We start from the raw sequence: 17,711 nt of genomic DNA, 5'->3' as shown, positions 1-17,711 counted from the left end.
CAGAAGTATAAATCTTTTTACCCCATCTGTCTAGGACCCTAGAATCCCTAGCAGAGGGGATAGAGTTTTTTGCAGTAGAAGCTTTGACCCCTTTGGGACCCTGAGAGATAGTTTCTGGGTCAGCAGCAGGGTTTTTATAAAGACATTTATGTGAATCAGGAACCCTATAGTATCTGTCTGGCTTAAGAGGAGCTGGTGGTAAAGAGTCTGGAGATAGACTGGACTCCGAAAATACATCATCTACAATGTCTAAAACAGGTGGGATAGCCAGGGCCCTGTGCTGAGGCAATAAAAGGAAGTCTCTGAGCCTTTTCTTGGATTCTGAGTAATCTTGGCTCTCCCAGTGGAAATGCTTCCTCACAGTATGCAGTGTCTCCCCAAAAGAATAATCCTCAGGAGGAGAGGCTGAAGGGATAGATTCTTCAGCATCAGAATCCTCATAGGGAGGAATAGAATATTCCTGTTCAGAGAAGGAATCAGAGGAAATGGAAACCTGGTCTGAAGATTCATAATCTAACTCTTGCCTAGGCCTCTTATCAGGAGGGGGATGGGAACCCCTGATCAAAGTAATTAGGTCTTCGGCCAATTTAAGCATCTGTTTTGTAAGCATGGAGGCCTGTCCAGGTGAATGCTGTACTTGTTTCTTTGTATTTAGAGCTGCTTTAGTCTTTGCCTTTGAAGCTGAAGTAGGTTTCACATATAACTGTGTAGGCCTGAAAACACCCTCAGAAGCCGATGCCTGCTCAGCGGCTCTGGACCCATCTGAGGGAATAGTTTCTGAGTGTTCAATACCTTGAGTTTCCAGTGGCCTAGTCAGCTCCATGTGGGAGTCAGAAGTGGCCTGTGACTTTGAGGTAGCGTGCGTCAGGTGCTGCGAAAGTGCCTCACTGAGAACCGGCGACGGGCCTAGCAGAAGCCTCGTCATCGGTTTTGGATCTCGGATGCCTGTCCTATTCTTTGTCTTTGCACTTTTTATAAACTCCGGTAGTTCCGACGGCATTATATAATTAAATCTTCTGCCAAAGTAATGGAATGCAAAATCGTACCGACGCTTAATAGTGCGTTGGTTAAATTGAGCACAAAACCGACAACTAGCAATGTTATGGTCAGGGCCTAGGCAAGGAATACAGTAAGAATGAAAATCCTTATGAGGTATTTGCTTCCCACAAGAAATACAATTATTAACTTTTTCTGACATCGGTCTGGAGCAAGAAAAAAGTTTCCCCAATGGGGTACTTTAATGAAGACTTCGGATCTGAAATTCAAATTTTAAAAACTCAGGAGTCAGCCGACTGGCACTTGCGAACTGCTTTTGCTTCGGGCACCACGCGGCAAGAAAGACTGGAGAAAATGGCATCGGCTGCATCTTTTATACCCCTGGTGCACTGACGTCAGGGAAGAGGCGACAGCAACCGACGCTGGACCTAGACTTTGGAATTCAGGCCGACTGAGGGTAGCCTGCCCGCAGGATAACCCAATTGTAATGACTGCAACAGTGAAAGAAGAAGAACATCTATGGAACCCTGATTAACAAAGAAAAAATTGCATTCTGATTGTATGGGCTATCTCCACAACATGATGACCTCCCAGCTCTCATTGCTTTTTACTGCTACAGTACTTCTCAACAGCTATGTTCTTACTGTTAGTGATGTCAGCTACCACTGGCAGTGTACTAATTCCCCTGGAAGACACAGCCAAATAGCTAATCTGTGGTAGATCTTCATTTTTAAAGGACAGATGATCAGAGTTCCTGTGAGAGGCACTGCATACACTTATGGCAGTGGGAGGACTCAAATATCCATTGGGTGTTTGCCTAATCCCCTTCCAAACCTTTTACTTAGTGTAGTGTTCAGCCTGTAGGACCACTCCATATCTCTACCTGGCGTTGGGTGGGGAGCACAGTTACCCACCCCTCCTCAAGAAAGGACAGGAGGTCAGCAGGTGTTTCATTCTTTCCCTCCTGGTCCACTCTTAATGTACAGACAACCTTTTCCCCAGCACTGACAGGCCAGCCACAGCCACATTCCATAAGAAATCAATTAATTTATGTCAGCTAGTTGCTAAAGAAATGTCAAGATATAAAGAGGTAATCTTTTTTTTTTTTACTCAGCACTGATCAGGCCAATTACTGAGTACAATACCCCCCTGGGATGCATCTCACTAAACATATCCAACAATTAGAAAGACTCCAAAGTTATCTAACTAAGAAGACCACAAGGTGACCAAGACATGCTGGATGCTGTATCCTCTGTGTCTTAAGAGACTTTTGAGGGGAGATTTTTGTCACACTTATGATACCATTAGAGACCCAACTGTCCTGGACCTCTTGTTTCTCTGCAAGTCCAGTATCTCCAACAATAGTTGAACCTGTGCCCTAAATCTTCACCTAAAGATAAGTAAAGCATAATGGAGGGACATGATTATTATACCCAGCACCTCCTAAACCTCTGGACTAAACATCCCCACATGTTGAGCAGTGTGGCTACCTTCCTTTAAACACAAACTAGATGACTGGATGGGAATCCACAAATTTACTCCTGGACTGACCAGTATAGGTTCTCCTCCAAAAAGATGGTGAGGCCTGAGGGAGGGTACTGACAAGGTGAGAATAGTCAAGAGTCTCAGTGGCCTTGAATATCTATGAATCTATGAAGTTCATGTTTTTGCAGGACAGTTTTTAAATAATATTTATTTTAAGTTTTATTTTATGTTTTCTGTGTTTGATTGTTTTAAATGTTTATCATCAGGTTTATTTGCATTATGTTTTCTTGGTTTGATTTTTCAGCCGCATGCTATCAGGATTATTTATGTCGTTACTCTTCAGTCTTGTACTGAAAAGGAACAGAGACACATTAAAGTGGAGTTTCAGTACTTATTTTATAACAGGAATAGAGTTCTTGCACATCTTTGTATTTGAACATTAAATTCCTCAGTCAACAATTTAAAGACTGTAAACATGTATTTTGCTCCTTTGTTACAAAGATGTTCGTAACCCTGAAAAACAGACATCTCTTTATTCAGCAATACTTTAGTGACATATTTCCTTACGTATTTATTTATATTTGGGCGTGTCTATGTTCCTGTAATTCTTGTACAATGCTGCATATGTCATGCAGATTTTATATCCTTCCTCTCGTATGTCATTATTCTGCATTTTGACCCAGTGCAATACAATAGCCTCTCAGTGTAATAAACGACTGTCTTACTTACTGTAGTGTATCCACGGACAGATTATCGGTTTTCTTCAATGTAGCAATCTAGAACTTCTTTTGTTATCTTAAACACATTGTCATGATCTACTATAGAAGTCAGTAACCTGATAAAATTAAAGTGGTGGCAATACATGCATAAACACACGCATATATTTACATACACATATATGTAGGGAGAGTAAACAAACGCTTGACTTGTACTATAAATACAATTATATAATAGGTAAATCAGTGTTAACAGCTACAAACACCAAGAATCAGGATAAAGGAGAAAAATGGAATAGAGCTAATGCAGACAAGTGAACTTTGCAATGAGAAGTCTGGTACAACAGCAGGCATGACTAATGCATTCATCAGCTTATCCTTAAGGGTGAGAAAGTGAGTCAGATTACACTGATGCTCATTATAAAAGCTGCACATCTTCATGAATGCATGAACTGTCTAAAACAGCCTTTTAATCTGTATTAAGCATGTAAAGAAGTGATGGGCAGATGCGGTGGTGCAGCAGTTAGCATTGCCACCTCACAGCAAGAAGTTCTCCAGTTCGATCCTCAGCTGGGGTGCCTTCTGTGCAGAGTCTGCATGTCCTCCCTGTGATCGCGTGGGTTTCCTCTGGGTGCTCCAGATTCCTCCGACATCCCAAAGACATGCTGTAGATTGATTGGACACTCTAAATTGGCCCTAGGCATGAGTGCATGCATGTGGGTGCCTTCTGTGGAAGGTTGGGCATTGGGCTGGCAACTCAACACCATAAAAACTCCACTGCCAATCATGAGCGGACAAGGTGATCCGCTGTGGTGACCCCTAACTGGGAAAAAGCCAAAAGAAGAAGAAGAAGCATGTAAAAAAGTGATTCTGTGATTCGCTACTCAAAAAAAATCAAATTACTTCCTAACATAAATGTAAAGTTGTATGCTTTGAAGTTATAATTATGTCATTGTCCTCATGGGGTGAAAAACTTTTTTTTTCTTACTTTGCACCCTCCCAGCATCTTCAGCTCTTCCTCAATAGTCCCATTTGTTCCTCTACATTAACCGTTTTGAAAGATGCCAGGAGGGGAGTTACAGGCTGGAGTTATGGCCATAATCCTACGGGAGGCTAAGACATGCTTGCTGTGTTGGTGGATTTAAGATGTTCAGTTAACCATGACTGCTGGACATTTCACATCCATCACCTAGAAAGCAGATTTGCAACATGACTACGGCAGCACCTTACCAGCTGGATGTGCAGGCTGGCATTAGCCTCTTATTCCCTTCTCTCCTATGCCAGCTTCCCCATTACACAGAGATCTAGTCAAACCTGAGTCAGCTGGGGCTCCAAAAGGGCTTCGTCCATCTGTGTCATGAAGCTGGTCAAAGGGCTACATTTTTAAATAAGTATAACTTAAGCTTATGCTGCACTGGGCCTAGTTTGTTTGAAGCAGGAACATGTAGTTGTTGAGTAAAGACTACAGTTCATTCTTAGGAGTTTCTAATAACCCACAAAATGTGTCTAGTCATCTGGACTAATGTATGGTAATAGCAGTACTGCACCCCTCAGGGAGAAGTTAAATAAACACTCCCAAAGTTGCATCATTTCTTTTTCACTTTAGAGTATAGCCTGTAGCAAATGTATATAGGACCATGAAAATGGTAAACGTTATTAGGCATAATATATCATTCTGTGTTTGCATACTTAATTACAGAGGCTATAAAAATAATGTATGTATTTATTTATTTAAATGTGTCTGCTTGATTAGTCCTGCCGGACTAGATTTCTTTTTGTATAATTAAAGAAAGTGTATACTTTACCCTCTGTTTAGTAACACGCTTGTAATGCATGGAGTGCCACAATATGCGTGTTATGCACCTTTCTGATCTCAGAGACTTGAGACAGTTCCACTGCACAAAGGTAGGAACATGAAGTGAGTGGACAGTTACAGAGCTGTTCACAAAGCACTACAACCAACTCCCTATAGCAATCAAAGAAGATCTTGCCACTCTAAAATCCTCAGAGTACATCTGTTATTTTTTCTTCATCACTATCTACTCTATCCCTTTAAGCACACCTTCCTGAAATGGCACCTTGCACCAATTGTACTCTATAAACTGTAAGGTGAAAACTGTATTCAGTTCTTTTGCCTGAACTCTAACATTCCTGAACTCCTGTACCCCTTTCTACAAAGCTTAATGTCTTTCAATTCTTCCTACATGCTTCGATTTGCCCATCTTTCACTCCAGTCATCATTTTCTTTTCTTAGGGCTATATTTACCTACTAGATGACTACTTTTAGCCTATCATAAGGATTTTTTTCTTATGCTTTTTCCTAGTTCTCTTTCTTCTGTATACCTTCCTCTATATGAATCATCTCCCTTTGCACCTTTAATGAGGCCAAGTGCCTTTTGTTCACGCACATTTCTCCTTTCCTGATAAAGACCATAATTTATTTTCCTCTCTTCTGTAATAGTCCCACAGAGTCCTTTGATTTTACAAAATCTCTGAGATCTATTCATTCATCTATCCACAGCCCCTTTTTCCTTATTTTTCACATGGGATCAGGATGTCACTCAACAGTGAAAATCATCTAGACCCAGGGTTCATACTCCTCATTAATTGTCACTGTATGTCCTAACAGACTGAAGGCTACGGTCTTTTAGCCCCAGATCTCTGTTCTTTTGACATTTCACAGTAATAACCTGGGAAGACTCCTTGACAATGTGTGGCCCCACTCCCTTCTGCAACACATCCCTGTCCCAACTATGGGTGTTAATCATCTTGATCTTGTCCTTACAAAATGCCCCCCTCCTGTTTCACCAAACTCATGTCTACCTCTCTGGTAAAATGGGATCACCTAGCTGTTACTGTCAGCCTATATACAAGCCTTCCCACTGTGAAAAGCCGTCAGTATTTTGGGATTATTCAAAAGCTAACTTATTAGTACTCTCAGACATCCTGGGAAAGCACAACTGACATATTCCACCAACCACACCCATTTGTAATGCTACTCTTGTCTTGGCATGCTCCTCAGAGTTCTACTGCTTTATCTACAAGAATAACAATACATTCAAAAAAAAGTCCAACTGAAACGTCCATGTAAATCAACTCTACAGGAAAAAAGAAACTCTCATGACTCTAAAAAAATCCCTCTCTTGCACTATAAAAGCAACATGAAATTATTAATCAAAATGCTCAGACATACAATAAGAGTACAAAGCCAGATATGAACTTTGAATCGCTTCCAGTACTAAAGACAACCTCAAGGTCTTCTTCATGAACATTAAAAAACTCAAAAGTAACACTCAAATGTGGTCTGAACATGTCTCTGATGGTATACCCACTCTGACACAGTAATAACAGTTAATATCCTTGTTGATAAACTTAGCTTCAACTTCACACTTCCCATACAGCCAATGTCTCCCACAAACTCCCCATGTTTATAGCACCAGTTATCCCCCTAGATCTAGTGGCTTCTGCTTATTGTAATATTATTATTGCAATGTGTCATGAAAATTTACTATTACTCATGGAGCTTTACTCCCTGGGCCTCTGCTGAAAAAGGACCTGTGTCCAGTCGGACTTTCCCAGTAAACAAATGTTAAATAAATAAATTCCAGGTTGATTGCTTGCAAGTATCATACACTACATTGCCCAACCTCTTCAAAATCTATTTAATATCAGCCTGTCCACCTTTCCACAGGCGAAGTACCTGAAACTTAGAGAATCAGCCAAGTGTCCCTGACTGGAGAATGAATGTTCTCCACAGGGTGCTAATATACAGATAGTGCTCTATGAAGAACAAGTCTACCTCTTCCAACAGCATATTAAGCTGTCATGAAACTTGGACAGAAAAATAAAATGGCCGCCATGATTTATGCTCACTAAATGCAGCTTCATTGTTTAGTGAACATAAAATTTTAAAAAGTAAATAAATAAATAAATGAAAGAAAAACATTTTGTGTTTGTTTGCATGTGCGAGGGGGGGCAAGGTAAATGAGAGAGAGAGAGACAGACAGACACAGCACAAACTAATGTCTTTTAACTGCAACTGGCAGTCCATCAGCAGTCAGTCTCTAAACAATAAAACATATTAAATTCTAATGACTTTCATTACTGACAGACTTTAATAGCCAGTGACTTACCAGCAAATCAGTAATTCCATAAGAGATAGAGCATAAATATGCATTAAAATCAGGAACATTAAAGATGCATGGGGCAGCAGTGAAATTCCTTCCATTTTATGATTTTTTTCATTCACTTGATCATAATGAGACATCTGAGGTGTAGTCACTTAAAGTTACTGTAACTCCCGTGTATGTTTAGAAATGAAATACTTCCACAGCTTACATTTTAGATGGGGTCTATATCACAACGTCGAAGATGCATTACTTCGAATGTGTCTTCATCGAACCCATAAAAATGAAAAATGAAAACAGCGAAACTACATATGAGTGATGTCTTTCCCTGGGAAATGGGGAATGGAGAGAAACAAGTATTTCAGAAACTCAAAAAAGGAACTGTGGTTCCTCTTAAAATCTCCACCAGGTCTTATAGGAATTGGACAGGGTGAAGGAGGGTGGGAAAATGGAGGAAAAATGAAAATAGTCCACACAGGTGGATGATTATGGTAAGAACATAACTTCTTTATTATTTTCATTCATCCCTCCACCTGTGGGACAGAGTCCCCAGCTACAATAAGCTAGGGTGGCCCTCATGGAAGGGTATTTCAGAGCACCACAGAGCCAAAAGCAGCCCTATTTCTGGAAGTAATGTCTAATTTATAATATGTAATAAACGTATGGAAACTTGACCAGGAGGCAGCAGCACAAATATTATAAATTGACACTCCAGAACAAAAGGCTTGAGAAGTAGCCCATGGATCTCATAGAATGGGCTTTGACAGGTCCAGCAAAGGGATACCTTTCAAAGAATAAATTAAGGAAATGCAATCTCTTAACCATTTGGCCAAGGTCAGTTTGGTAACTACTGCCCTTCTTTTAACATCTGAAAAAGATATGAACAGTTGGTCAGATTTCCTGAAGGTTTTGGTTCTGTCCAGATAAAAACGCAACTGCCTATGTGCATCCAGAAGATGTAGTATGTATTCTTGGTTTACTATCATTTGTGCAAATAACATTCTGTTGGCAATTATGCTGCCAAAAATCTGAATCTCATGTACAAAAGGTAAAGTGTATTGGATAGTGGAACACACTTATGTGAATGCAGTACTGCATTCAGGTAAGTGTGTTTGACTATATGTACGGAGATCGTGGTACAGTGGGAACTGGAAATTCATCCATATCCCCACTGTAGTGCAGTCTCAGAGCTGGAATACATTAGTAGCAGGGGGTGGGGGGGCAGCCCCCCACAGGTGGGTGCAGGGGGACTTGCCCCCCTGCAAAAACGTGAAATGTCATATAGGAGTTTGATTTACATCAGCTCCTATACGGCTATCACGTGACATTTTCAGCGACAATGTCGACTCAAATGTGTCGATTATTTGGGGCGACATTGTGTACATTTGAAAAGTTTGGTTTCAGTTTAACTTTTCGTTATTTCGAACAGCAAATGTTTTGCCGTTTGAAATAAAGATAGTAAACCTGTATTCTCCTTTGTTCTGAAATCTGGAAAAGAAAACCGGTAAACTGACAGACTGATTGATATTGCTTTCAGAAGCAACTTTTGGTATGGATGGACTAGTGCGAACAGATACTCATACTTTGTGGAAAATTAAATACGGAGGTTTAGATGAAAGGGCATGCAGTTCTGAAACTCTTTTTGCTAAAGTGAAGGCTACTAAAATGGCAGTCTTTCAGGACAAAAACTTCAATTCCACTTTAGCTGCCAGTTCAGAAGGGGGGAGGACTAATGCCTGTAATATCAAAGTCAGGTCCCAAGGGGCAGTAGGGTCCTTGACTGGAGGACAAAGCAAAAAGGTACCTCTGAGGAAGGCCTTACATAGGTGTGATGACGCTAGAGGGGCAGCATTTTCTCCAACATGAAAATTTGAAATAGCTGCCAACTGTACTTTAAACATGGAATAACTGGCTCCATTTTGGAAAAAAATGACCAAAAAATCCAATACTACAGGAACAGGAGCCATAAAAGGGTCGATAAACTTCTGTTGAGCCCACATGGAGGATCTCTTCAATTTGCTCTTTTAGATTTTTGTGGTTGACAAATTTTGAGAAGAAAACAAATTTTTTTGAATGAGGATGAAAGCCTGGAAAGTCTAGCCATCATTAGAACTGAAGAAACCATGTGGTCAACTTTAGGCCTTGGAGGTCTGGTTGAGTTTGCCCTGAGGGATGGGACAATAGGTCTGACAGAGGTTCCAGTGTCCAAGGAGAGCAAACCAGGTAAGACCAAAGGAAGATGAACCAGACTTGGCAAGGCCAAATGGGGGCAATGAAGATCACCTTGCTATTCAACTGATGTGCTTTCTGAAGAAATTTGGGGATCAGAGGTAACGGAGGAAGTGCATAAACTAGACCACAGGGTCAAGTATGGACTAGAGCATCCCTTGGTGAGTGTACCTAAGGGGGGATCAAGGCAAAGAACCTGCTGCATTTGTTGTTGAGGGGGGACGCAAAGAGACTGCAGCAAGACGGACCCCATTTGAGATCATGCTTGCCACTGACTGATTTAGAGGTCAATCGTGACGCATCAGTAAAACTCTGCTGAGCCTGTCTGCTAGATAGTTGGACTCCCCCAGAATGTGCACTGCAGTTAGAAAGGGGTTTGTAGAGATCGCCCATTGCCACACTCTCACTGCTTCTCGACACAGTGGGTAAGATCTGGTTCCTCCTTGCTTACTGATGTATCACACCACAGACATACTGTCCATCACAAAGTCCCTAAAGGTAGGAACCTATGTAATAAGTCTAAAAGAACTGCTCTCATCTCCAGGACACTGATATGCAATTTGGCCTCCTGGGGCATCCACGTGCTTTGAACTGTCCGTCCCAGAAAATGCCCCCCCCCCCCACCCTGTCTGGGATGCATCCGTGGTCAGCATGTTATTTGGTGGAGGGAGAACAAAGGGGTGGCCTTGGGCCAACTTTCATGGAGTGTAGCCACCACAGTAGAGAATCCTTGCATGTGTGTGATAGCCTGATGGAATGTTTAATTGTGTGACTGTGTGAAGACCACTGGATTGACAACATCCACTGTAGTATTTGCATGTACAATCATGCAGTTGGTAATAGGGTTATTGTAGCAGCCATCAAACCTAACGCACTGAGCACCAATCTTGCTGTAGGATTAGGCCTTACTAGAATCTGGGAGACATGGCTCCTGAGGGTTGACACTCTGAGGGAAGAAAAGCCAAGGTGTTGGTTGTATCAAAACATGCTCAGCTAAAATCTATCAGTTGAACTGGCAGTAGGTGAGACTTCTGCATGATGTCCATTCTGCCTGGGATGGAAGTAAGCCATAACAGAAAGTCCCTCGCTTGAATGAGTAGATACCCGGTCAAAGTGGTTAGGAGACAGTCAACCAGATAAGGAAAGACATGGAATCCCTGCAGTCTGAGATGGGCTGCAACTACTGGCTACACATTTGTTAAACACTGTGTGGGCTGTGGTGAGACTAAATGGCAGCACCTGGAACTGATAATGACTGGCCCCTAGCCTGAAATGAGGATACCATCTGGAGCACCTGTTCATCTTGATATGATATAGTATGTGTCCTTCACATCTACTGAGCACATCCAGTCGTCCATCTTCAGTTAGGGTAGGATGGAGTAGACCATGACCATCCTGAACTTTGAGTTGTTCATCTTCTTGTTCAGAGATGTTGGGTAGAAAATTGGCCTTAGATCCCCTGACTTTTTTGGTACTAAAAAGAACCTGGGTAAATGCCTGATCTGACTTGACTGGGAGGGACCTCTTGGATGACTCTTTTTTTTGAAGCAGCTTTGTAATTTGTACTGTTACTGCCTCCCCTTTGATTGGGTGGTACATCTGGGAGGCGATTCTTTGGTTTGGGAAGAAATAGGTTTGGGAAGAGTTAGAAAGGGAATAGAGTATCCTCTGGATATGATCCTTTGCACCTACTGATGATTTGGGATGGCTATCCAAGCTTCTGGGTGCAAGGATAAGCACCCCCCCAACTGCCTCCAGAGAAGGACAGCCGGGCAACCATACAGGGTTGCTAAAAAAATCTGTCCGAGAAGGAATCTCAAGACCCTTGATTTCGTGGAGCCCCTTTGTTTTGGGGATGGCATCCAGTACTATAACTGTTTCCTCTGCTGCCTCTGGAGGAAAAGTCTCCCTGAGCTTCCTGAAAAGGACCTTGAGATTTCCTGAAACACAGATTTTTTTATTTATTTATTTTTTTATTTATTTAACATTTGTTTACTGGAAAGTCCGACTTGGAACAAAGGCAATTTTCAACTGAGGCCTGGGAAGAAACGCATGTTTTTGTAATGTGGGAGGAAACCAGAGTACCTGGAGAAAGCCCACATGAATGCAGGGAGGACATGCAGACTCTGCACAGAAGGCACTCCAGCTGAGAATCATACCAGAGAACCTCCTGCTGTGAGGCAACAAAGCTACCGCTGCACCACTGTGTCGTCCAGAACGAGTCCTGAAGAAGGAGCTTTGCAGTGTAGAAAAACGGATTCTGACAGCAGACAAGGTCTTTCTGTCCTTCTCACACCTGGAGAGTGTGTCATGAACTGTGGGGCCAAACAATGATGAATCATCAAAGGGTGCACTGATAAATGACGCCTTGAAAGGTTCGGTGAAGTCACACAACCACATCCAAGCATGATGCCTAGTGACAATACCTGAACTGGCTGACCTAGAGGTGCCTCCCACCATGTGGGAAATCAACCTCATGGATGAATAGGATATTGCCTGAAGAGTGGCCATTCTGGAGGAGAAAACTTTGCACTCCTCATTAGACATGGACTCTGGGACTGAGCTAGAAAGTTCCTTGATCAAGTCCCTTTGCAGCCTGGTATTGTGGGACAAATAGTGTAATGCTTGCAAGGTAAAAGTGGATGAAGCGTAAACTCTCTTACCGAACCTGTACAAAGCCCTGTACTCCCTTTTAGGGAGATGGACAGAGAAGCTCTCCTGAGCTAGCTCCTTTCTGGTGTCTGCCGTGACAACCATGGAATCTACCGGGATCTCTTTTGTCCAGTGGGGTTTGTCTAAGGGAGTGCTCAGGATCTTGTCAGCCTGCTTGGGTATAGGTTCTATGGTGTCTGGGTCTTTCCATGCCCTGGAAGAAACTAAATCAATTAGAGGATCTGCTGAGGGGGATACCCAGGATGTAGATGGGCCTGTGCTGAAAGCCTCCAAAAGCGCTGTATCCTCAGGGTTGGGGTTTTGGGAGGTTGGTGTAATGATTAAGGTGTTACCTTACAAACACAAGGTACAGGGTTTGATTTTCACATGGGATAATTGACCTAGTTCTAATCTATGAATCTATGAAACCCATCCACCCTTCTAATGGAGGATCTCCAAGATGTCTGCAAAAGATACATTGTTGGGAGAAGATCTAGGGGACCCCCCCCCCTCCTTGAAGTCAGTGTCGGTCATGACAGATTCCTGTGGGGAATACAAGTGTTTTACTTTATACTTCTTCCGAGGAACCTCCCCAGTAGGATGCTTCAGGGAGGTATCAGAAGAAATCTGGGGTCCGACAGTAGGGAAGGACTGAAGGATTTCAAGCACAGGATATCCCAGTGGCAGCTAAAAAGTCACAGTCACAGACTCCATGGAGGTAGGGACCGGATCCAATGAAGGGAGAACCGGGGGTCTCCTAGGATGGGACATAACTCTCGTCACCATCTTGAAAGCATAAAGACTGGAGATCCATAGCTCTGGAACTGAAGCTGTCAGAGCAGACTTTTCCAAAGCCACCACAATTCTCCATTCTGAGGGGGAAGTCAGAGCTGAGCTACTGAACGCCGAGGCTCCGAGGAGAAGCGACAAGTCTGAAAACTTTGGAGTTGAGGCAAATCCCCCCATCCAGTGTCCAATCTTTGGCTCCAAGATGCGCTGGCCCCCGAAGCTGTTGGAGCCAAGCACAACAGGAAAGCGGTCAGACTGGAAGTAATAACCACTACCAGATCCGATGTCTCAGGTTCTGGGGCCATCAGATCTGACAACTCCAAAGCAGGAGGTCAGATCGGAGAAGCAGCCATGGGGCAGAATGCAGAATGTCTGCTCACGGATCCAGAAGGGGACGGAGCAGGCAAAACTCCCATCTGGATCTGTGCCTTCAGAAACTTCCTCATCAGTCTATCCAACTCATGCTCGGATAAACTCTGGGATGACCTGACAGAGAAGGATGCTGAAGGTGGCCTGGACACTCTTTTGGGAGAGGTCTCCAAACCAAGAGAATTCTGCATCCAGACATCTGGCTCTGAGGCAGGCATGGGAGCTGAGGTAGACAAAGGGAAGGTACTCAAGGTAGTCTGATCTGAAGACCTGGGATCCAATACTTTTGGCACCTTATTTGGCAGTTCAGAGGAGGATCTTTCAAGAGAGCATTTTCTCTGGTCCCCAGCCTCTTTGTGCTTCTTAGCTGGGGGGTTGAGCCCTTGAAGTAGATAGAACAGCAGGAGCGGCAGAAGAAGGAAGCAGCCCCTTAAGCAACAGCTTGTTCCTGCAGTCCACCAATGCCCATGGATTAAACTCCTCACACACCTGGCAGGAACTAGCTTTGTGAGCTGGGCCTAAACAGTAGTCGCACTCCCTGTGGGCATTAAACAATGGGATCTTGTGCTGACAGGAAGAGCATTTTTGAAGCCCAAAGATTTGTCAGCTTTCTCAGCCATGACAAACCCATTCACAGCCAAAGACAAAGACCTAGAAAAGGACAGAAAAGGAGTAGAAAAACTAGACCACATGAGAGAAAAATGCATGGAAAATAAAGCTATTACTACTATGTTTTTTAACTTTTAAAATTCAAAGCAGGAAACTCAAAAGGAAGAGAGAAGACAAAAGAGGATATAAACAGAAGAAAATAGCTAAAGCCAACTTATGACCAAACACTATTCACTAAAACACCTGGAAGGAGCTCAACGATGCAACCTTAACGTTTTCGTACGAGCAGCAAACGAGATTGGAGGCAATCTGGTGAAATGAGGCATTATATGGGAGAGATGGGAGGAGCTTGAGCTTTATATCTTCAACTTGGAAAGCAGCCGAGTCAGATCAAAGGTTTGATTTGGAACCCACAGATGGAGAAATGAAAGAAAATTGATAACATCAGATCAGGACATCAGAGCTTACAAACTCAAGAAATTCTCTTGTTTAGTGATTCATTTATGATTCATATTTTGTCCAGCATGTAAATCTTAATGGTGAAGTAAAACAGCTCAGTGCCCCCAGATCATATCACCTCACCAAAGCTTAAGAACCCCAAATCTTTTGAAAAACTAATGCCAAAAGTGCCTGGAAACTTATACAGATGACAAAAATAAGGCAAAAACTTTTCTTATATTGAAAATGAATGTGAGTGGCTTTTCTCAGTAACACAACAGGCTCGTACTATTCAATGTGAAGCATTCACATCCATTTGCTTCAATAATGCAGCATGACTCGTGCATTCAATCAGAATCAAATATCAGTATTCTGGGCTTTGAAAAAAGCTGCATTCATTTAAAACATCCTAAAACTTATTTGATCAATAAGGTTTCTGAAAATTAAAAAGAAAAAAACTGCCTCAAATCACGGTTCACTGCACTTCACAATTTAGCTAAATATAAAAATAAAAATGCAACTACAGCTTTGAAAGTACAATTCACAGCTACAGAAGTATATGACTAAGATGATAGAGAAATGGATTGGCAGAAACAGAAACATTTGCATAAGTACACATACTGACATTAAAGAGAATGATGCAGACCAGAAACACACGCCATTTATACACATACATACAAGAAAGAAAAAGACAGAGACAATAATCATTAAAAAAAAACAAAACTGTTTTCTATGCATGATGGTGATTCTTACCAGGTCCATCTAAATACTGTGAAAGGGAAAATCGCAGCCGCAGGACAATCGGTTCTGTTCTTAGAACTTTCCATGCAGTCGCTACCTCTTCCTGTAGAAAAATGAAACAGCAACATTAGCTCTGCAAAGTCCTTCTGAAGTCATTATATTAAATGTAAAGCTAAAAGTGTGAGCATTCATAATCCTAAGTAATAACTGCATATTCACTAACAAGACTTTTGAATTTATAAATGTTAACGTTTTATACATTTCTAAAATATGTTTTGTCATCATACTACACATATAAAGGATCACATGTTAATATTGCAAATGTGAATATACAAGTTTCGATACTAATTTCTGGGTGTTGTTATGGGAACCACATTATGATGGTGTGTAACTAAAAATTGGAAGTTTCAAGTACACTTAGCAGAATAACTAAAACGTATGCGGTGGTGCAGAAGTTAGCGTTGTTGCCTCAGAGCAAGAGGTTCTCCAGTTCGATTCTTGGCTGGAGTGCTTTCTGTGCAGAGTCTGCATGTCCTCTCCACGACTGAGTGAATATTAAAGACATGCAGGTAGGTGCATGCGTGTGTGGGTGTTCCTTCTTTGAACACTGGGCGCCGGGCTGGCAACTCAATAATCCACTGCCAATCATTAGCAGGACCAGTGATCCACTGTGACGACCCCTAATCGGGAAAAGCCAAAATACGATCATCATTTCCCAGAAATAAATAAGAATTGTGTTTGGCTTAATATTACTAGTACCTCACAATGCAGTAGAGCAGCATTTTGTTTCAGAAAAACGTTCAAAAATATGCAAAGCATAACCTACCATGGTTTTGACATGCCTCTAGCAGAAAGTAGTTACCAGTAAGCATTACATCAGAGAAAAATTCCAAAAATGCATACGGTATTGATGGGACATATCCCATAGGTTTTCACATTAAACAGAAATGATAATAAAAAAGAAAATTAACTCTCTCTTTTACAGTTATTTTCTCAAATTCTTACAAAAAGGAATAATATGAGACCTGCTAGTGTAGACCACAACCATAAATGTTAACTGAAACACATGGTAATCTTCACAATTTGAGAGAGGTTGAGTACTTAAATACATTTCTAATATTAACTAATAATTTGGTCAAAAATAATCAAAAACATGATCAGTATAAATAGTTACAATGGACTGAGACTCAAACTCAGCGTTTATTAATTAATTAATTTATTTACTTAATTTACTGATACCCGACCCCATGTGCAAATATGGGAAAAAGGGGTTGTGGATAGATGGATTTGTTAACCAGGCATGTAAAATGGTCATTAAGGACCCTTTTGAACTACAAACCTGGCCACAAGAGCAAATGTATTTTGCATGCGCTTAATAAATAAAATACATACATTTATGGACACCTTAGAGTAGCCAATAAATCAGCATGTCTTAAGGTTTGAACCATGAATGTGAGACAGAGATGTTACCAACGGAACCAGTGAGCTTTAGATCTGGATTACAAAAATGAAGGAAAGCAGACACACAACATTCATTACAGCAATATCCCATGTGCAAGCTATGTGTTTTACTGGAGTTACTCATTTTGGTTACGAGGGTAATTAACTACTTCAACATATGTAGTACACATTGCAATTTGAAAAGTTTGTTTGCACTTTTTTAACATTACTGTCTTTTTAGTTACCCAAAGAGGTTAGCTAGTCAGCAACATTTGATATCTAGGAATGTCCAGCTTGAAAGTACCAAGGGTCCTGGAACAACCATTTGAGAGACTTTGAGCGCAGTTATTAGTCAGTCAATAAACCTACATGATAAAATGGGCAGTGAGAAAGTATGCAGATATTAAAAAGCATGACTTATTTTTTCCCGTCTGTGGCATTTATCTCCTACAAAAACTGTCGGAAGCAGACTACAGAGTCAATATGAAGAGACAGCATGAGTCAAATTAACCATCCAATATGACAGATACTGAACAACAGAAAGAAATATTAGTCAGCATCTGTTACTGGCAATATAAACCACTGAGTTCTATATTATTATAAGATAACTACTACAGACATCATAACAGGATTGTGTTTAATAATTCTAATTAGAATGTGCAGCTGGAAAGAAACAGTTTTCTTTTTAAAGCTTCAATAACATGTCCCATTTGTGTATAAAGTGCCTTTTAATATATTTTTGAATGCATAATTTATGAAATGTACTGTACTGTAAGTGGAGATCTGCTTCAGGGTTTACAAATATGGATATAATAGCATAAATCGCTAGACCCATTCTTGGATATGGGATGCCTGGAAGTCACTCTAAGGTTACTGTGTGGTTTGTGCCTTTCAAGGATATGAGTGAGCAGCACTTGGGGTGGTTTAGTATCTCATGGTGAAATCTTTCAAATTAGTGCTGGGAACTGCCAAATTAAAGCCACTGCAAAATGCAGTGAGGAACAGTGGTGAATTCTAATATGGTTACTTGCTGCAAACCTAGTGCTCATTTTATAACTTGTCCCTAGTATAGGAATAAAGGGAGACAAAGTATATGAATATATACACAAAATGTGAGGTC

At 41.4% G+C, this 17,711-nt stretch overlaps 1 protein-coding gene across 4 annotated transcripts in view; it reads right to left on the bottom strand.

Moving 5' to 3' along the window:
* PARP6 (poly(ADP-ribose) polymerase family member 6) overlaps nucleotides 1-17,711 on the bottom strand; it is a 1,412,227-nt gene that overhangs the window by 953,405 nt on the left and 441,111 nt on the right. For all 4 annotated transcript variants that reach the window (XM_044077510.1, XM_044077512.1, XM_044077511.1 and 1 more), the window contains one exon: nucleotides 15,164-15,254. In XM_044077510.1, coding sequence (XP_043933445.1) covers nucleotides 15,164-15,254 — 91 coding nt within the window. The remainder of the gene's footprint in view (nucleotides 1-15,163; nucleotides 15,255-17,711) is intronic.

The sequence above is a fragment of the Protopterus annectens genome, chromosome 7.part0 (genome assembly GCF_019279795.1).
Source record: "Protopterus annectens isolate FY-2018-M chromosome 7.part0, PAN1.0, whole genome shotgun sequence".
Lineage (NCBI taxonomy): Eukaryota > Metazoa > Chordata > Ceratodontiformes > Protopteridae > Protopterus > Protopterus annectens.
This window is presented reverse-complemented; position numbering and strand designations above follow the sequence as displayed.